The sequence below is a fragment of the Mus musculus genome, chromosome X (genome assembly GCF_000001635.26).
Source record: "Mus musculus strain C57BL/6J chromosome X, GRCm38.p6 C57BL/6J".
NCBI classification, from domain to species: Eukaryota; Metazoa; Chordata; class Mammalia; order Rodentia; family Muridae; genus Mus; species Mus musculus.
In genome coordinates this window covers 145,469,781-145,490,853 of record NC_000086.7, presented here as the reverse complement: position 1 = coordinate 145,490,853, position 21,073 = coordinate 145,469,781, and the positions used below count along the sequence as shown (strand labels likewise).

General features: G+C 42.5%; 1 protein-coding gene across 7 annotated transcripts in view; it reads left to right on the top strand.

Annotated features, from left to right (window-relative positions):
* Amot (angiomotin) overlaps positions 1-21,073 on the top strand; it is a 59,543-nt gene that overhangs the window by 15,113 nt on the left and 23,357 nt on the right. For 2 of the 7 annotated variants that reach the window (NM_153319.3, NM_001290274.1), the window contains exons 1-5: positions 3,215-4,089; positions 10,396-10,849; positions 14,515-14,659; positions 15,042-15,134; positions 19,291-19,436. In NM_153319.3, coding sequence (NP_695231.3) covers positions 3,215-4,089; positions 10,396-10,849; positions 14,515-14,659; positions 15,042-15,134; positions 19,291-19,436 — 1,713 coding nt within the window. Of the gene's footprint in view, positions 1-881; positions 1,031-3,152; positions 4,090-7,069; positions 7,163-10,057; positions 10,256-10,395; positions 10,850-14,514; positions 14,660-15,041; positions 15,135-19,290; positions 19,437-21,073 lie in introns of those variants that run through there. The other 5 variants (XM_006528864.4, XM_011247828.3, XM_030251359.1 and 2 more) reach the window with 5 other exon arrangements.

Below are 21,073 nucleotides of genomic sequence, written 5' to 3'. Positions count from 1 at the left end.
TAAATGAAGATGACCTCAAATCCATATCTGTGGGATGTTTGAACCTCATCTCCAATTGTAATTGCACTTAGCTTCATTTAAAACGTAGAATCCTTTGGCAGAGACACAGGGTCAGAGGAAGTGCTGAGAAAGCAAACCAAGGCATGTTCTGCTGCATGGAGAAGGGCTGCTGTTTTGAACTGGGTAGGATGGTCAGTTTTCCTCCTTGTGCAAGAGTGATTAACCATTGATCAGAATGTAAGCTCCACCGGGAGCAGGGACTATACTGTGTGTATCTTTGTATGACTCACTGTGTCTAGCACGAGGATGGCAAATGTCTGGAATGGTCAATATTTTCAATAAATATTAAATGACTTGGCTGAAGTTTTGTTTTTCTTCTGCCCACCTGAGGCTGAGGCAGTAGAATCAGGAGTTTGGTATTCAGTGACTTTTGTTTTTTTTTAACCTCAGATCTATTTCATGATGTCTGTCTTCCCTTCTAGCTTGTAAGACAGTTAAAAACTCATGAACTTTTTCCTGCTACTGGCACCAACTAAACATTGTTCCCAAAGGTAACATTGGTTGTGGCTCTTTACCGTCCTCCATGGTTTCCATTGGCATGTCGTTCCAAGGCTATGAGACTTGAACACAGCAGTACTTTCAAGGGTCACACTTTAGCCTTTGTCTCTTAGAGACTGGAATGACCTCCTGTATACCCCTGATAAACAGTGAGGTTTGCTTTCTGCCCTAGTGTAGATAGCCCTTGCCACTGACTTAAAAAGCCAAGCCACACGAGACAACACTTTCCCTTGGAAGGAGCAGTTTGGTTAACTGCTGGCTCTTGGTGGCGATTTAGAAACGACATTTTTATTTCTCCTCCCCACCCCTCCTGAACATTTCAGACTGACCAGTGGTTGGACTCTTGCCGGCGCTTACCCTGAACCTGAGTGTTAGGGGAGAGGGAATCTGCCTCTGCGGTCTCTGGAGCTGCTCATAAGCAAGAGTTCCCTATCCTGATCAAGGCTTTAAGCCTAAAAGAAAGCAGAAATAGGTACGAACCATTGGTGTGTGCGTGTATGGGTGTGTGCATGCCTGCTTGCATAAGTGTGTATATTTGTGTGCCTGCGTGCACGGGCCCTACATTTGTGTGTGATGGCCCACATTTCCACATGACCGGGTGCTTACGTGTGTATGTGTGTATGTTCTGGATGGGCGGGTGTGGCCTGGGAGGGGGTGGCATACCTCTGAAGGTATGGGGTCTGGGATAGCTCAATGTCTGCATTCTCCTGCTTTGCAGGAGAGGGGTGGAAGTGGTATTTGCTTTAACTACAAACATTCTTGTTTCCATCTTTTTTTTTTTTTCTAGAAGAAAAGAATTTGGTAGTCATCTGTCCAATTTCAGGCAACAGAAGAGGTTTTTATATTTGACTCTTGAGTCCAAATCTAACAACCCCAGAGTGTCACTGGAGTGGAGAGAAATGCAGTTATGGGCTAAGTTAATTAGCCTTTTGGTGGTTGGTTTCCACTTTTCAAAAGAATATGGGTGGGAATTGAGAGAGAGAGAGAGAGAGAGAACACTTCTAGGGAGGGCTTGGACTGTAGCTCAGAAGTAGCATGTTTACCTAGCATGCCTAAGACCCTGAGTTTCATTTCAAACAGCACAAAACAAATCCATCAATAAGATAATTACTTACCTGAATAAATAAAAAAAATACTAAAACATGCTTTTGCAAGGGTAACTGTTGGGTCAGATTATCTCCTAGAACAGTTGGAAGGCAACTGGTGATAACCATCACCGACTAAGAAAAGCCAGAGGCTGAGTACGTCCATCTGCTGAGGTGCACCTTTTGGATGCCCTGCAGTACAAAAGAAAGGGAGTTGCAGAGAGCTTGGAAGTGGCATAATATCGTAGAGATAAAGAGTAGAGATAAAGAGCACCTGGTAGATAGAGTCTAGAATTTTCCTTTGGAAACCTAAGACTCAGGAGGTTGAGTTTTACAGTGACTTTGTGTGTGATGTGTGCATCCACACTGAGTTCTTTCAGATATTTGCAATGAAAAGTGCATTGTTTAACATTAGTGATTACTTATAGTACTTAACGTGATTTTTTTTTTCTCAAAAGAATCTTTCGATGCCTGATAAATTGATCCGAGTAGGGTAGTGTTGAGGGAGATGGGGTGTTACATGTGCCTTCCCATTCTGTTTCTCAGATGAGAAAATGGAAGTCATGAAAAGAAGAGTACTGGGTATGGCTCCCCTGTGTGCCATAGTATGACTAGGACTTGAATCATCATTTGGGCCTCTATTATCTATCTGTTTGAGAACATCCATTGTAGTTCTTTAGAAGAACGTGATGGTTGTCAGTGGCGTGGTCATCATTCTTGATTCCGAAGCATGGACTTTGATTTTTTTTTCAGTTTTTTAAACATTGTCAGAGAAATATTTCAAATCAACTTGTCCTACCCAAACATCAGCATCAAACCATTTTCGTGTCTATCCTTTGGCCTAAGGAGAAGAGTGTCAGTGCCATTTGTTCAATGCCATTTTCTGATCAAATCATGGAGCATCCAAAATGAATACTAAAAAGTTGTTTTGTTTTGTTTTTAAAGATTATATTCTGGAGTTCTAGGCAATCTGAGAAAAACTAAGACTGAGGCAGGGTTCCTTTATGCCTGATGCCAGCTAAGCTCTTCTTTACCCATTATTTATTTAAGTTCTTATTTTGTATTTTATTTCTCTGGTCACATGCTGAAACTGCTTGATAAATGCTGTTTAGGGGGTAGCTTTGTCCACTTTTCTGTTTGCACCTCCAAGGCCCTAGGGTTTGCAATTTTTAATTTAAACAGTACAGAGAGATGAGCCTTTTGAGTGAGGGCCTGAGAAAACTGGCCCCTCTCATCACCCTACTTGATTGACCCTTGTTTGCCTACTCCTTTATGAAGTTAAGTCAGGATTGTTTAAATCAAAGAGAGAAAACAGTTGCTGGGCTAACTGTTCCTCTACATATCAGTGGTAAAGACGATAATCATGGAATTCATCTATGATTTATGAATACAGTCCTCTGTTTTGTTTCTGTAATGGATCCCTCACCTTCAAAGAACACGTGTTCTTCCCCCTTAGAGGACTGATTTATCCATCCTCTGGATGTTAAGCTTCCTGTTTCCCCTTCCCAGGTCAAGGGCAGCCCAAGTGCCCAATTTCTCTCTCTCTTCACAAAGCACCGCCAGCTCTAGAGATGAGAAGTTCTGACGATCAGCCAAGTGGAGGAACGACGGTACTGCAACGGCTGCTTCAAGAGCAGCTTCGCTATGGCAATCCCAGTGAGAATCGCAGTCTGCTTGCCATACACCAGCAAGCCACAGGGAATAGCTCTCCATTTTCCACGGGCAGTGGGAACCAAGGCCCTCAGAATGATGTATTGAGTTCCCAGGATCACCACCAGCAGCAGCTTGTGGCACACCCTGCTCGCCAAGAGCCCCAGGGTCAGGAAATCCAGTCAGAAAACGGCGTCATGGAGAAGCAGCTGTCCCCTCGAATGCAGAATAACGAAGAACTCCCAACCTATGAAGAGGCCAAGGTCCAGTCCCAGTACTTCAGGGGCCAGCAGCATGCTAGTGTTGGGGCTGCTTTCTATGTCACAGGAGTCACCAACCAGAAGATGAGAACCGAGGGACGCCCGTCAGTCCAGCGCCTCACGCCCGGGAAGATGCACCAAGATGAAGGCCTTCGAGATCTTAAGCAAGGGCATGTCCGATCCTTGAGTGAAAGACTGATGCAGATGTCATTGGCTACCAGTGGAGTTAAAGCCCACCCACCTGTTACCAGTGCTCCTCTCTCCCCACCACAACCCAATGATCTCTACAAGAATGCCACCAGTTCCAGTGAATTCTACAAGGCCCAAGGGCCACCTCCAAGCCAACATAGTCTGAAGGGCATGGAACACCGAGGTCCCCCGCCAGAATACCCTTTCAAGGGCGTGCCATCCCAGTCTGTAGTGTGCAAGTCCCAAGAGCCAGGGCACTTCTATAGTGAGCATCGCCTGAACCAGCCAGGGAGAACAGAGGGGCAACTGATGAGGTATCAGCACCCCCCTGAGTATGGGGCAGCCAGGTAAGAGTTCCCTTTCTGTCATCTCCTGGCCTCATCCCCAATCAGCCTTTCCTACTGTCTGCTGGGAATATTAAGGGAAGGAATGGGCAGGTGCTTGATACAACAAATGGCCTAGTGGCTGAAGGGAAGAGCTTTAATTTCCTACTGATTCGCTCTCTTGCCTCCTAGACCTGTGGAAAAGGGCTCAATGCTTCTCATCTTCTGAGCGAGCTCTTAAGGCCTTCCTTAAGGAGCAGAAGCAAGCAAATCTTCTTGGCTTTGAATAAGTCTGCAACATTGTATCACTCCCATGATTCCAAAGTCCCCTTTTGTTTGTGTGTACCAATCTATCTGTTTCCTGTTGCTTGTACTCTCTCGGGATTATTGGGGTGCATTTTGATACTAAACAGTTGGGGGGATACGGTTTTGGTGGAAGAAGGATGCTAGAGGGATGTGTGCAGGTTCCGAATGTTTCTTGCCTTGAACTTCAACTTTGAATGTTTCTTGCCTTGAACTTCATGTCCAACTTTGGGAAATGTCTGAGCTGCTTCTTGATTTTTCTTGACAGAGTTTGTTAGGTAGCTGCCTGCCATTTGTGTGTGTGTGTGTGTGTGTGTGTGTGTGTGTGTGTGTGTGTGTGTTTTAAGGATCTAGGTTAAATTCACGCTATCTCCTTAGAAGTTCCTCCAGATGCTCAAACGGACATGGAACGCTCTTGTTTCTGTTCCATGTCTTTCACTCTTCCTAAGTAGACTTATTTCTTCATCATTCAACACCCATTGTCCCTTGCATGACCCATCAGATCCTATCATTCTTTATATTATTTGTATTTTTACTGTTTGGTAGACTTGCAGGACATGGTGTGGGGAAAGGGTTAAATTCATGACAGAAATGGCAACGGTTATGCATGGTATCCTGGCCTCTTCCCAGGGGTAGGTAATGATGGGTGACCAGAAGGGTTAAAGATCCAGGTGGCTCGAAGTCCCAAGACAGTGATATCACTGGTATCTTCCTCTTTGCCTCCTGTGTCCACTCACTCATTTGGGGAAGAACCTCCTGACTTGCAGGTGGTGGTGACTCAGGAGATAAGGCACTTGGGGTGGGGTAGGGCGGAGGTAAGAGAAGTTACCTAGAGTTTCCTGGTATTTCTTTTTCTCCCCCCAGGTCCTGATTTTTTTTTGTTGTTTTTATCCAGAGGCAATTCATTTTAAGCTCCTCCCCTTGCTTTACCGGTTTAGGACTGTCTGTTTTTTTTTTTTTTTTTTTTTTTTTCCCTTCTTAACTCAAGGTGATTTCTTAACCCTCTGCAAGGTCCTCTGAAGCTTCTAGAAGATAGAAGCCTAATTTTTCATAATTTTCTCAAAACAGGGATAAAAACAGGCCCATTTTCAGCTTTCAACTAGTGTGAGAACCCTATTCCCATGTGCCCGGTGAAATGGAAGATCCTGGGAGAGCCCACAGCAACCTTTGACTGCATAGCTTAGTGAAAATCCATTCAAGCTAGGAAAATGTCAAGGAAGCCCGGGGCTTTTTTTTTTTGTTTGTTTTGCTTTTCTCATCAGTATGGAAGCATCTGAGACACTGCCTCTCCTCCATTCTGGCCTATAGATGGGCTGACGTCTGATCTGCTGTCTGATCGGCTGCCTTGTGGAAGAGTCTGTTGGCTATGGTGTGGAGCTGAAGCCAAAGCCCCCTGCTCAGCACATGGCCCGCCTTCCCAGGAAAGCTATTTTCAGAACTCATTCACTAGTATTGTTTGTGATCTGAAATGACTCCCACAGTGTTTGAAGCTAGATGGAAAAGCTCTTTGATCTGCCTAAATAAATAATGAGACAAAGAGGGGTTTTTCCTTCCTATACTGATTAAACAACCAAAGAAATTAAGCTGCATACACTTTATAGGAAGATAGGTCTATTTTCTCCTTCCTTCTAAATTAGCTGTGGATCTCACTATTTCAGTGCCTTGAAACTACAAAGCCCATGCTGACCTGCCTTTGTTTTTGTTTTTGTCTTGTTTGTTTGTTTTTGGGGTTGGCCATGGTGCTAGGCATGTAATCTATCCAGGGCCTCCAGCATGCTAAGCATATGCCCTCTCTGAACTCCTCCCACCGCCGTTGGGAAGTATTTTGACACAGTGATATTTGCCAACAGTTGTTTCTCTATGGGACAGGAACAGTGGGATTGATATTCTGAAGGGATAATAAAGTTGTCTAAGCTAGTGGTGTTCCATGTGAAGTTTGGGTATACATCAGACAAACTCTGTCTCTAAGCGTTTACATGCACTGGGTCGAGGGGAGTGGCACCTATTGACAGATCTTTGGCAAAAGGAGGCAGTCCAACAGCTTTCCTTAAGTCTACTGCTTTTAGGTAGATATATATTTTTTCCTCCTTAATTTCCTATATGGCTTGTGGATATCTTCCCAAGTATCTGTAGCTTACAGAAATATGGATGGAGGGAGGGAGGGAGAGAGAGAGAAAGAGAATGAGAGAGATGAACCTACATTTTAAATTCTAAACCCACAAATGACAGATCAGGGAAAGTAAGTTTTGCTTTGTTTTTTATTTTAACAAACTGCTGTTAAAAGAAAATGTCATTTTCATTTGCCTTCGGAGAGTCAATGAAATGTTGAGATTTTGCTGTTAAAATGAACAAAATGTTATAAACAATCCTTTGATTACTTCATCATCCCCATGCCCTCCTCCCTACTTAAGAAAAAAAAAACTAAATAAATAGCATAAGTGCTCAGAACTCCAGATGGGAAATGAGGCCAAACCATGTGAAAAAAAAAATAATGTCTAAATCTTTGTCTTTCTAAGTGCAGAACCTTTTTTGCATCCTGGGTTTAGACACTGATAAAGTGCTTGTAAAAAATTAAATTATTTCTGTTTATAAAGCAGCCACCTCCTTTCAATTGTTGAAATCATGCCCAGCTCTGTGGTTTCTTGAAATGCTCTTTGAATAGAATCTCAGGGTGACCTAAATCTGTAGATCAGAACAGAGCTCCCTGTGCGATTGGAATGGCCGGACTTATTCACAAGCTGCTCCACGATTCACATTCGCTGTCACAGAACCTGGGAGGGGCACTATTTCGGTGGTGAGAAGTTGGCTGTAGGCTGGTGGTGGCACCTGCTCTGATGAGAGTGTATGTTGGGAGGAGGGGGGGAGATTGCATGTTTGTGGGTTTGCACTCGTGTTGGCAGGTGTGTGAGAGAGAGAATGACAGAAGAGGAGGGGGACCCTAGTCATGGAGGTAGCAGGGTGGACAGGTCTATGTTACTTGCCAGTGTGTGTGTGTGGCCGGGGGAGGTCGTTTTACTTTTTGTCTTTTTGTCTTTATAAGTTCTCTTTGAGAATATGTCCTCTCTTTTCATGCAGCTTTTCGGAGGAGTGATCTCTGGCATAGACAGCCAGCTCCTCTCTTTGGTAGGCCGTGAATATTAGGAAGGAGCACTGAGTTGGGGAGAACAGGCCAAGAAGCAGATCATGTGATTCTATTGTCTCCTGGTGGTGGCTTCTTGTTCCCAGATAGCTATGTCAGTGGGGAGGGATTCTAGCCTCTGTGTGGTGGGAGAACCTGTAGAGAACAAGGCCTTTCTGCCTTGTTCCTCTCTGCCCCTTTATTACTTTACTGTCATTACTCTTTCTTTTATTATTTACTCTTCAGGTTTTGTTTGTTTGTTTTTGTTTTTTACTTTTTTTTTTTTTTTTTTTTTTTTGAGTCAGGGTTTCTCTGTGTAGCCCTGGCTGTCCTGGAACTCACTTTGTAGACCAGGCTGGCCTTGAACTCAGAAATCCGCCTGCCTCTGCCTCCCGAGTGCTGGGATTAAAGGCGTGCGCCACCACGCCCGGCTTTTCAGTGTGTTTTTGTTTCCCCTGACATACTGCCATAGTTCTCCCCAACCTGTGTTCTTCTTCCCAGAGTCCCCTGTTCTCACAGGGAACCTCATTCCAGGGTTAACATAGTCCTGCCTTTTGATGGTGGGCAGATGTTGGAGCCCAGGTGAAGCTCTTTCTACTTCCCCCACCCCCTAACTACCCAAGCCATTGCTTGTTTGCAAATCTGCCTGTGAAGGGCTAACTGAAGGTTTTTTTCAACACCACAGTATTCTGTTTCCTTTTGTGGCCTGAGGAGTCAAGGGTCAGCTGCTTTGTTTTTCCTTATCTTCATCCTGGGCTTATCTGACCCTAGAGACCTTCCGGAAACCTTGCGTGCAGTATCCTTCCCTAGACCCCTGAGAAGCTGTGCACTGTCCAGGCCTTGACAAGCCATTCAGCACTCAGGGAGGAGGGAGGTAGATGCCTCCCTGTTGGAGAGAAAGGCCCCTTTTGCTTGATAACGGGAGCTATCGGGAGGCGGGAGGAAGTCCAGTTTGAAAGTGTGTTCAATTTGAAAATGTGTGTTCAGTCTTTCAGAGAAAACATCTCCCAGACAGTAGGTTTCCAAATCCCAAGAACAGGGGCAAAAGATAGCAAAGTGATTTCTCCTCTTAAAATTTGAAAGCAGGATTGGAGAATATGAAATTTAAGACCCTTTTTCTGCTCAAGAGATTCAAAGTTCCCCCCCTCCCAAATCCCAGGACATTTTAACTCTGCATTGAAATTTAATTAAAACAGCTCTTGGAAAGAACACATAGTTGTTTGACCTGTATGGAAATTGAAGGTCCACAGAATAGAAAATGGGAACCCTTCACCTAGTAAGTCCATAAGCCCCTCCCTGGCTTTAGAACAACTGAGTGTTTTCAGCTCTTGGAAAGAAAAGTTATGTATGGCATCAACTCTCCAGGTCCTAGTCTTTAATAGCTTGTCAAGTCTTCTATACGTAAGTTGTACGCATGACTTCTTCAATAGTAAACAATTATTTCCAGTGACGTATGTAGAAAATTGGATAAATGTGTGTATGCTAGAGCCACATATGGGACTTCAGGATAGACCCTAGGGTCTAAACAGGTTTGAATACTTTCCTGAGTATCAAGGTCATTGGATGAGTCCGAGAGCCAATATTTGCAATGATTTGGTTGTTGTAAAGAGCCTGTGCAGGGAGGAGCTCTTGGGGATGCTGGTATATGGAAGAACAGTGTGTTAGAGTGTATGGATTGGTGGGGAGAAGTAATTGCTCCTGGCCCTTTGTCCAACTTCTCTCAAGAATTTTATGCAAACTAGCACAAAGATAAACAGGTGATTCCATCTTGAAGATACTAACAAGGCAAACATCTCACTGGTAGATAAGCAGCTGTAATTCTTATAGAGTCAAAACATGGGAAGGTCCCAGTATTTTTGCAATTCATTTGTAGCCCTGCCTCTCTGTGACTTACTATGTAGACCAGGTTGCTCTTGACCTCTTGCCTCTGCTTTTTCATGAGTATTAAAGCCATGCGCCACTGTGCCCAGAAGAAAATGTAATTTAAAAAATAGATTTATATGTATGGGTAATTTGCTTATATGTATGTATGCCTTACACATGCATGCCTGATGCCCAACAGAACAGAGCTAACGATCTCACGGAACATGGCTGTTCTGTGGGTCCAAGTAATCAAACCTAGGTCCTCTGAAAGAGTAGCCACCTCTTAACCACTGAACCTCCGACTTCTATATTAAGTAACTGAACAAGGTTGCCCAGCTAGTACACAGTGACAAAGGTCTCTGAAGTTCCTTTATTGGGATTTTAGAGACTTTTTTTGCGTCTAACAATTAGGTACCAAAACTCAATGGACCAAAGTTTTTGTTCTGAACCATTCTATAAACAATAAGTTGAGGATTTGTGTCCCCAAGCTTCATATGTATTATTAATCTGCTAACTCGGCATGAGCAGTAATTATTTGATATCCTTAAATTCATAAATGTCTTCATATCCTTAAGTAATTCTTGAGTGTAGAAATTCTCCAGGGTAGTCCCAGGTGGGAAGATGAAAGGCAGTGGAATGCCTGCTTGAAAAAAGCCAGTAAACATTTTTTACATTGAAGTCTTTGCATGTGATGGGTTGCATACGTCAAGATTTTTTCAGACAGGTTCAGTTCTCAGTCAACCACATGAGCATTACTTTGTACAAAAGGAATTTTAAACGAGTGAGCAATGAATGTTTGGAGATAGTCATCTTAAGATTCTCCTACTTACCTCAGAAGTTCGTCTCCAAGAGGAGCATAAATAGCTAGTGAGCAGTAGCAGTTGGACAGAGTCACAAAATGTATCGGTAAGAAGGAGCTCTAGAAGTCTTTGACTGGGATCAAATTCAGCCTGCTTCCCATTTTACCTGTATTTGAAGGGAGGAGGGGTTGCTTCTTATTGCCTTGGGGGTGAATTTAATTGGAGTTTGAATTTTGTGCTTTTCAGGGCAACACAGGACATCTCCTCGCTGTCTTTGTCAGCCAGGAACTCTCAACCTCATAGCCCTACTTCTTCCCTGACAGCTGGGGCTTCCAGCTTGCCCTTGCTGCAGTCTCCGCCGTCCACTAGATTGCCTCCTGGTCAACACCTGGTCTCGAACCAAGGTGACCACTCTGCTCACCTGTCAAGGCATCAGCAGCATCTTCTTTCGAGTCAGAGTCATCAGGGGGACCACTACCGTCACGCCCAGGCCAGCCTGACTTCAGCGCAGCAGCAGCCAGGAGAAGCCTACTCAGCTATGCCTCGGGCTCAGCAGTCTGCTTCTTATCAGCCCATGCCAGCTGACCCTTTTGCTATGGTCTCTAGAGCTCAGCAGATGGTTGAGATCCTGTCTGATGAGAATCGCAACTTGCGGCAGGAGTTGGATGGATGCTATGAGAAGGTGGCGAGACTGCAGAAGGTACGGCTCCCCCTGAGGGTCAGTCAGTTCAACTCTTTGAATCTTACTAGTGGCTCTTGTTAAATGTCGGTATAAAGGTTTCATTGGTGGGGTAGATCTTTGAGATTCTTCTTCTGATGTTGGTCAAACTTTAGAAAAAAAAACTGTTTGTCTATCTAGGATAACTAAGTTTTCTCTCTTTTTATTGTCATACCTTAATTATATGAAACTGTGGGCTTCATGGTGAATTTTTTATTGGAATTTTAAATGAATGAGCAATATATTATGTACTATCATGTGTACTCACTATGGTGTTTTTGAACCCCCTTTTCTTTTAAGAGGGTAACATTTTACACTTTTACTAAAAGAAATATACTATTGATTTCCCAGACTCTGTAATCCTTACAAAACTTAGTTGAATGTTTTATTCAAAAAGTCATCAGAGATAGTTCTTCACAATATTTGTAAGGCCTGTGTTCGTGGAAAAACCTGACCGCATTTAAAGGCCTTTTGTCTTGATTATGGTTTCCCCATATGATTTTTGTCTCAAGAATATAAAGCCATAGTACATAGTTACTAGAAAAATCCCACCAGCTGAGATTTTGTTGGTTTATGAAAAGGCTGACTGTGCTTTTCCTTGTGGGAGTTCTCTTCTTCATTCTTTTGATACTGGCCCTCCTCCCTGCTTTTGCTTTGGTCTTTGACCACAGATCCAGTTCAACATCTGCTCTCCTCCTCTGGGGTGTGTGTGTGTGTGTGTGTGTGTGTGTATGTCTATGTGTCTCTGTGTGTGTGTGTTGAGGGGGCATACACAAAAGGGGCTTAGCATCACAGCTGGGTGACAGGTGACGACAGCCTTAGGCAGAGGAAATTAAAAAAAAAAAAAAAAGGTGTGCCCAGTTTCTGTTTCCCCATACCCACTGCTGCAGCTACTTCATAGCACCCCTCAGTTTCTTGCCTTGGTGGCTCTTAGCGAGTGATGCCTGTGGCAGTTTCTTTGTAGCATTTGTCAGTTGGGGAGTTCACATGGCATGATCTCCTTGCAAACTGTTCCCGGAAGGTGAGGCTGAAGAGACAGTTGCTTTGTATTGTTCAGCAGCTCTGTCCTTCGGAGACAAGAAGAAAAGGAGGTCCAGGGGCCTGCATGATTGCTAAAATTCACTGACACCAGGTCTTTTACCTAAAGGAGAAGAGGGCTTATATTTTTCTATACTTACATTTTATATATACATATATACCCTTTCTCATTTTCCTCCTCAAATCTGATTAGAAACTCTCAGGGTGGATTAAGAGCTATTATTTTGTCTTGGTTTTATAGTTTCTGTCTTCTCAGTTTGACAATGCCCCTCGTTCATATCACATTCAGGCTGTCCATGGATTTTTTTCATTGACTAGAAACCCCATTCGGCTGAGTAGACCTCCTCTAACTTTTAATTTGCCTTGGCCTGGCCTCATCTTTGACACAATCACTCGTGACTGAGCTCAGCTCTTCCCTGCCAAAGGATCCCTGGTGACGGACCCTAGGAGCTGGGTTGGAAAGCTACTAGTGCAGGTAGCAGAATAGGAATTTTGTTGATTGTTTGTTCCTTGTGCGGAAATAACGTCAGAAAAGTACAATCATCATAGTTGGAGTGTCTGCAGAAGAATGGCATAAGCCAAGACTGAGGTAGAGACAGGTAGGGGAGAAGAAGGAATTAAAAGCAGGGTAAATAACATGCACACCAGATGGTAGAGCTAGGGGGAAAAAATGAAACCCACGGTAGGCTCTGAGGACAGAAAGTATAATGAGCAAGTCTGGAGACCCATGGCCGCTCTCCCTCTCTTCTACCTCTTCCTTCACACATGTCCAGCCAGCTGATCTGTCCTTCTGGGAAGGCTTCATCACACAGCTCTCTCTGCAAGGGGACAGACTGTATTTCCTCAGCACCAAGATCCTTCGTAAGCAGGCTGTGCATGTTTGAGAAAAGGGACTGTCTTCTTAGGTGTGGCCTTCTGGAATGTAAGGAGGAAGCCTCACTGTCTCTTGGCTGCTTCTTTCACACCAACACTGCCCAGCCTGCTCTTTCTTGAAGAGAAGTGTTTCTTCTCTCCTCTTCAGCAGTTGAATTCCATTCGAAAGCTCCATCAAGCACAGAAGCTTGTCTCTAAATGCCATTCACCAGTTTTCACCTTCTGTGCTGTTATCTTGGTACCATCTGCAAGGAGAAAAACACTTTCACGTCTGCTCTTTTCAGTGGCATAAGCCTCATTTGTTTGCAGGCAGTCCTGCCTCCAGCAGGATTTTAAAGATGGGGGCAGCTGGAATTGGAGGTGATAGAAATCCTCCCTCCCCTCCCCCACCTTCAATTGGGGCGCCTGTGTATTTCACCCCCTAAAGCACCCTGAGCTTTGTTCAGGAAGAGTGGAAAACTGAGAAGCAATGCAGAGCGGTTGGAGGAGTCAGACTTAATTTCAAAATTGCTTAATAGGCCATGGGGTTTATTTGTCTTATACAAATTATATGCAAATAAGGTCTGCGGTTCTTACACATGCTGTACTGGTCGCAAGGCTCTGGAGTCTAATTTCTTGTTTTCTTCCTGTTTCTGTCTAATTCTGGACAAGAGTCTTTGTCTGGTTCTTTTTTTTTCTTTTCTTTTTTTCTTCTTCTTCTCATTTTATAAGATTTGCAGAGAGGTGTCATAAAATAACACAAATCCTGACTTTCAGTTAGAAATCTGTACTAGTTTCCCACTGACTCTGGTGAGTATGGGCTAAAGTCCAAATGCCTGACATTTAAAACCATTTTATGACCTGCCTTCAGTCCATCTTCACAGCCATATCCCTCTAGCTTCCCTGTGGCTACCACACAGTGTCCAGCCAGATTAGACTCCTGGTCATTCTGGGAATGCATTTGCTTACTCAGAATAGAATACCCTTCTACTCACCTCTGCCCATTGAAATCCAATCCAGCTTTCAGGATCCGACTCTAAATGCCATCTCTCCCTGACATTATTTTCCTCCCCTCCCCCACCCAGGGATCTTTGCTCCTTCTTTTAGCTTTATATCATTATGCCTTGTTTTTTTTAAAGCTGTAGTTTGCCCTCTATTCTCTGACTTGATTATACTGAAAGTTCCTTGAAGGCAAGGATAATGTGCATGTTCTCACTCTGGTTAATCAGACCTTCCTAACTCTTTGACCCTTGATTAAATAGTTGTGAAAGTGAATTGAATTATACTGCAGGAGGCTGACGATTTGGGATTTTAGGGCTCATGTGTGCTGCTGATCTGTACTTGAGATAAGTAATTTAACTACTCTCTTATGCTAAACTGGGACAAGTTAACATTGCCTAGGCAGATGTCAGGACAAAATGAGAGAACCACATAGAGAGAAGTCCTTTGAGGGCTTCAAAATAAAGTTATTGCTATATAATATACAATGTTAATATTTTCAAAATCAAGAAATAATGTAGAAATTACACTCAGAAAATAATTTAGAAATTAAAATCAGGTATAAAGTCCATTTTATGGAGAAAGAGAGACTTTGCTTTTGTCCTAAGGAAATCCCATGAAGCATTTGAGTCATTGACTGAGCTTACAGTCTATCTGAAAGGAGATGCAACTGAAGAGTCACATGTGTGGTTCTAAACTGTCATTTCCATCCGACTCCTAGTATCAATATCATCTTTCTTTCCTTTTTTTATGTTAAGGTGGAGACAGAAATCCAACGGGTCTCAGAGGCTTATGAGAACTTGGTGAAGTCATCTTCCAAAAGAGAGGCTCTGGAGAAAGCCATGAGGAACAAGCTGGAGGGCGAGATTAGAAGGATGCATGACTTCAACAGAGATCTGAGAGGTGAGCGGCAAGTGCACTTCACTTTCTAGTTATTTTGTTTGCTTGTTTGTTTGGGGGACAAGGTCTCTTTACATAGTTCAGGCAGGCCTAGGATTTACAACATAGTCCATGCTAGCCTCATATTCCACAATTCCCCTGCTTTCCCCTCCCAGGCAGTGAGGATAAAAAAGCATGTGCCACGACATCTGATTCTTGCTTTAGAGTAGCTCTTGTATTATTTTAAGATTTACATTTGAAAATTTGGGACTATGCCACCCACCCTGTTTGTCAAAAACAAAACAAAACAAACCCAAAAAAACCAAAATCCCAGTGATGACTTTTGCCAAAGGCCTGTATTTAGAAGGCAGATAGCATGTGTGTTAACCGTCTTCACCTTCCACAGACCGTCTAGAGACTGCCAACAAGCAGCTGGCAGAGAAGGAGTACGAGGGGTCCGAGGACACCAGGAAGACCATCTCGCAGCTCTTTGCCAAACGTAAGTCTGCAATCTCCAGATGCAGGCGTGAATGCATGCATGGTAGTAACAGGTGTGGAAATGTGGCAGGTCTGGTTGGAGGTAAAGTTTATGAAAATGTTGCCTGACTCTTTTCTTTAGCCTTCTAGAACATCCAGGAGAGAATGAGTCTTATCTTTTTCCTGTTAGTGCATGAAAGGCCACGAAGGCTTCTGCCTCAACTCTAGTCACATTGAAGGAGTGTTCTCCATACTAAGTCAGAGAAAATCCATTAGAGTTCCTGCCATTGTCAAGGCTAGCTGAAGAAAAGACCTTAGGGAATACTGTCCTCAATAATGTTGAAGGGATTGTAGGCTCTGGGAGATGGGATGAACATAAAGAACAATGATTAATGTTTGAAATCCCCAGCCTATGCCACGGGTTCACCTACTAAACACTTATTGCTGTGTCATATTATTACCCACTGGCAGATTGTAGAAAGACCAGAAAAGGAAGGGCCTTGGTATGACCTGGACTCATGGTTCTGATTACGGAGTTGGAGGGTATGGGGCTGGGCAGAGCTGAGCCTTCCTTATAATAGTGCTTCCTTTGTCTGGAAATACTCCTAGGACTGTAACAATGAATTAATCCTCTTCTTTATCGAGTCCCTAATGGACTCCACCCAGCTAGACAATGCCTAATTCTTTCCAATTGCTTTAATAACAGCAGCAATAAAAACTTCATAGTGGTTGGAGCCCACTGGGAGCATGAATTGGGTTGAGAACAGATGAACTGTCCTTGTTCCTACAGATGCTTAAGCTTGGCTGCCCCCCTACCCCAGCCTCCCTCAGTGCAACTCCCACTGAAGTCCTTCTTGGTGGGGACTTGTCAGTCTGTTCTATTTTTGCTGGGTCTCCCAATGACCCTTTCATGTCATTCTGTGCAGTTTCCAGTTAGCTTTTACAAGTCTGTTTGATCTTCATTTACAATATTCCCTTCCCTGCCTGGATTGCTCTGTTGTGCTCTGGCTTCGGAACAGTTTTTCTTCCTCTTGGCCCGAGCCTCCTGTTCCTTTGTCAGTAGCCTTAAGGGTAAGGAATGTTGTTTTTCTGGTGTCATCAGAACCCAGGGTAAATTGTGAAGTTGCTTTTGTGGTGTCACTGTTACCCTGGAAGCTAGTTCAGTGGCAGGAAGACAGTGGTGGCCTCCCAGAATAAAACAAAACATATGGATTCTTGCCCTGGATCTTCTAGCTTATACTCCTCTGTGTGAAGAAATGGTATTTCAGGTGCTCTCAGAGCTCTGCTGTGGGTTCATGAAATTCACTTAGCTACTAAGCAAAATTACATTAACAACAGGGTGAAATACTGTCAGTGGTTCTAAAACTAGGTGGAGAAGAGAGCATGTCTTTTTGACCCATTTATTTCTTGTGCCCTTGGGCATACAAAGGGTCCTCAGAGATGGGAAGTGTAGAAGGAAGAAAGAAGGCTCTTTTGAAAAACCTTCTCTGGGAATATACTCCAGCAACCCCAGAAAGATAGAAGCAGTTCAAGCCAGTAGGTGATTGGGTACACTAGAAAACTTTAGCTCCAGTATGGAATCCACCCCTCATTTTCCAGGAGCTCTGGCGTGTTAGTCATGCTCGAGCTCCAAGTCCTGTTTCCTCGTATGCAAAATAGAGAAGGGGAGAATAACACCCCAGATCCTTGTTCTGAGGATTAAGCAAGCACAATGCCTGATAGGTAGAGAGTGTTCAGCAAATGTCCATTTCTTTTCAAGGCACATCTCTTCAGATAGGAGTCTGTGAGAAATGAGGCCAAATGGGCCCCGTGAAGATAATGTTCAAGGTCTTCAAAGGAAGATCCACCTTCATGTCCAAGTCTAAACACTTTATTTTTAGTCTCTGGTATGAGCTTTGTCCTAGGTCACAAGACAGGTACCTGGAAAAACCTGAGACATACTGTATATGCCATTGTCCCTTGTAGCTGTACTTTCATATTAAATTCAGGAACAAAATTACTATTCGTATAGGTCCGGTGACACTTAGCTGTCACACTTAAAAAAAACTAATATAAAGATATCAGTCATATTTAATTAAAAGACATATTTTGAAGCTCTGTGATTCTTTTTCATCATTAGTCATGGTGATGCTTATCATACTCTTTGGTACTTTTTCGTGTTTTGCTCATTTAAATACATTACATTATCTCATAGAATCCTTAAGAAATATGGATTACACAAGACAGTATAATGTTCCCTGTGCTTTCATTACAGAGTGGTTTTTATCCTTTCATAGGATGTCCATCTTTCTACTTACATAACTCTCCTGTCCTTCCATTGTTGGCTACTTTTTAAAATTAAAGACATAAGCATATTATTCATAGGTGTTTCACATTTAGGATCTGATCAGGGTGACTTCTCTGGATGTGGTTCTAATGCAGAAAAAAAAACGTTGTATATTTTGTCTTTTAGTTAAAAAATATTTTGATTGTTGTTGTTGAGTAGCAGGAATTATATAGTGGCTAAGCATATAGTAGACAGGTATTTGAATAACACTTGTCCTGCATTGTTTTTCTAAGGGCAATACTCCTTCCGGATGTGGCATAAGGTGTGGGGCAAGGTAAATGGGATCTAACCCTTAGACTACCATTTTAGCTTTAGTGAGCCTGTGCTTTTGGACTATGGGTCATACAAATGTGGCTCAATCCCTACTCTTGTTTACTGTACCAGGATCAGAGGGGCCTAGAGTCAGAGTATTTCTTCTCCAGCTTGGAACATGTTAAAATAAACATTATCCCTTCTCCAGACGGTTTAGTATCCAAAATATTTCAATAAGTGAGGTTCTGGTTAAAATTTCTCCTCAGGGCATGCCTTGTTGAGAAGAACAAGATGCTCTGGGATATGTCATAATGGTCTCTTTGACCTCCTGCGGCAAATGACACGAGGACATTTTTTTCTGATCTCCTGGGAGAATCTGGATGAACACCTGGTGGCAAAACTTCCAAAAATGTGGGTGTTCCAGTATGAGTGCCTCTCCCAGGAATTAGCTCTTACATTTGTGCATCCTGAGCCACCAGTAATTAATCAATTATATAGTTCAGGGTTTCCTAATCAGCTTCAGGTTTCCATGGTCCCTGCTCATGGAATTCTAATTTGCTAAATTGTGATCCCCTGTCCACCTGTCTCCTACTTTGAGGTCGGAAGCTCTTCCAGTGAACTTTACTTCTGAGGGCTCTCTGGAGATCTCTCCTCAATTGTTTTTTTTTTTTTTTTATTTAGTTCAACTTTTTAAACCTCTAATCATACGGAGTCTCAATCTTTAAGTTCCTTCCATGCTGTATTAGAAGCCAGAAGTTCCATCATTCTACTTTAGAAGAAAAATGTTAAGACATGGCTGGTCATTGACCTAACTGCTTTTCATGCTACACTACAGTAGGGAAGGTAAAGGCAGGGCAGAAGCTAGAATCAAGGCCCTCTTTACATGCAGCATCATAGACTTGAGGCTCAGAGCTGTGATATTTATTGAACAAGTGCTGCATGGCTGAGATGAACACCATTTCATCTTGCTATGTCCTCTCCTGGTACACATTTTGCTACAGATCTTGGTTGTTCAGTTTTCTCTGAACAGAGATTAGGGATCACATTCTCTTTGGATTCCAGTTCCTGTGTTTCAGAGTCTCTTTCCCTTGTTCATTTCTAATATCTTTTATTTACCCTGCTTGACAAAGTCTCCCCAGTGGTTTCATCTTTATGTATGTTACACTGCTTTCGAATGTGACCAACAATTAGGACAATTTTTAGTGACTCTTCCATTCTAAAGACAGATTATATCTATGCAAATGTATATGCACAGGAATATACATACACACATGCATAGATATATCCCTACACATCTTACATATAAATATGTGTATACACATATATGCAAAGTACATATTTTACTACTATAAAAGTTCTAAACATTACTTACATGAAGTGGATTCCTATATTTCTCTGATTCTAAATTTTTTCCCATACTCTCCCCTGTTAGCTTGGGCTTTCCCTAGTTAGTGGTCAATTCAGTGGCAAAATCCAGATGTTATAAATTTTGATTCTCTTAGCCATGTGCTAGGAGTGTGCAAACTGTCTATCAGTTTTGCTAACTTAAGGCTTTGACTCAGCTTCAGGATGACAGTATTGATATTTCATGTCCATACAGATAAAGAAAACCAGCGGGAGAAGGAGAAGCTGGAAGCTGAGCTGGCTACTGCCCGTTCTACCAATGAAGACCAAAGGCGACACATTGAAATCCGAGACCAGGCATTGAGCAATGCCCAGGCGAAGGTGGTGAAGCTGGAAGAAGAGGTAGGTGTCCTCAGGTAGCAGATGAGCCTGAGAGTAAAAGAGCTGGGGAACTCGTAGCGCTGGATTTCTCATCCGTTTGATTATGCAGAGATTACCCCAACAGAGACAGATTTTGGCTATTCAGTTTTTATCTGAACAGAGATAAGGGATTGAATGATCTTTAGATTCCATTTTCTTTGTTTCAGAGTCTCTTTCTCCTGCTCATTTCTAATACATTTTATTTATCCTGCTTGACAGAAACTCTTCCGTGGTGGTTTTCTCTTTATGAATGTTGCTCTGCTTCTGACTGTGACCAACAATTAGAACAACTTCGTAGTGACTCTTCCATTCTAAAGACATAGGTTGTATGTATGCAAACATACAAACACATGAATATGCATACATACTTCAGAATATAAAACCATTACAGTCAAAGGCGGCAATTTCCATTCTCCCATTTATTTCCTAAACTGATACCATAAGTTCTCCCTAGTACCTTAGCCTTGCCTTAAGCCTCTTCTTAGTAAGCTTTAAACATTTACTTCCAAAGGACTATAGAATGACTCCAGATACTTTGAACTACTCCAGTGATCTTGCAATTGGAATGGTCCTGTTCTCACCACACTGGATGGAAAGTCAAGCCTGCTCCTTGTCCTAAGTCCGAAATGCATCTTGACACCCACATTTTTTGCTATTGCATTTGAAAATAGTGTTTGGAGATGGAAGCAGTCTTCAGAGGTCTGGGACAGAAATAAGACCCAGGGAGAGTTTATAGTTTATGTCAGGAGAATGCATTGGTAAAGATCTTTGTTGTGGCTTAAGAGACCAGTTTTAAAGAACGTTATTATGTGGTATGGTTGTATTTTTCAGCTCTTTGTGTGAGTGGATGGAGCCATCCCTTGACAAATACAAGGGCCTCTGAACTATTAAGAATATGATTTAAATATGTATCCGATTAGCATCCATGTAGAAGTTGCTCTATTGCAACACTAAACTGTCTTACTATGAAAAGGAGGGCGCTTTGCTGCTGTACTGCTCATTAATTAATCCTGGATGTTGGTTGAGATTGTACTAAAGTAAAATTAACTCTTCAATGTTTTGAACATTTGGGAATGAGAGTATTCCAACAAAGATGTAATGATGAAGTATAAATTGACTAAGAAAATTAAAACCTTGTTAAATTCTATTTTGAAATTTGAGTTATTTTAAGAGAAATACTACCTTTCATGGATCCGTAGTAGGAAACCACTTGGGCTACATAGCAAAATCAAGGCCAGCCCAAAGTTGTATAGTGAAAACCTTTTGGAAAATAATAGTAATACCCTCCATTATTTTACAAGTTGAAAGCCTTATGGATCTAAAATAAAATTGTCATTTTCTGGACTAAATGACATTGTAGCTATTGTATGAGAAATGCCTTCCCTGCCTCCATTAATTGTCTACTTCTTGGCCCTCACTAAGAATGGCCCTGGTTTCTGGAGATCTCCAGACTTATAGATTTTCTCTGCTGTACTTTTTGAGCCTTAAAGACTGGTTGGAGTTAGGTTGTGAGTTAATAGTTTCTTAGGAGATAATACCATGTAATCCATGATATCCTTTAGTGTGACTTATCCAAGTGTTAATGTCAAGTTGTAGAAGTCAACATAATACTTCCTCAG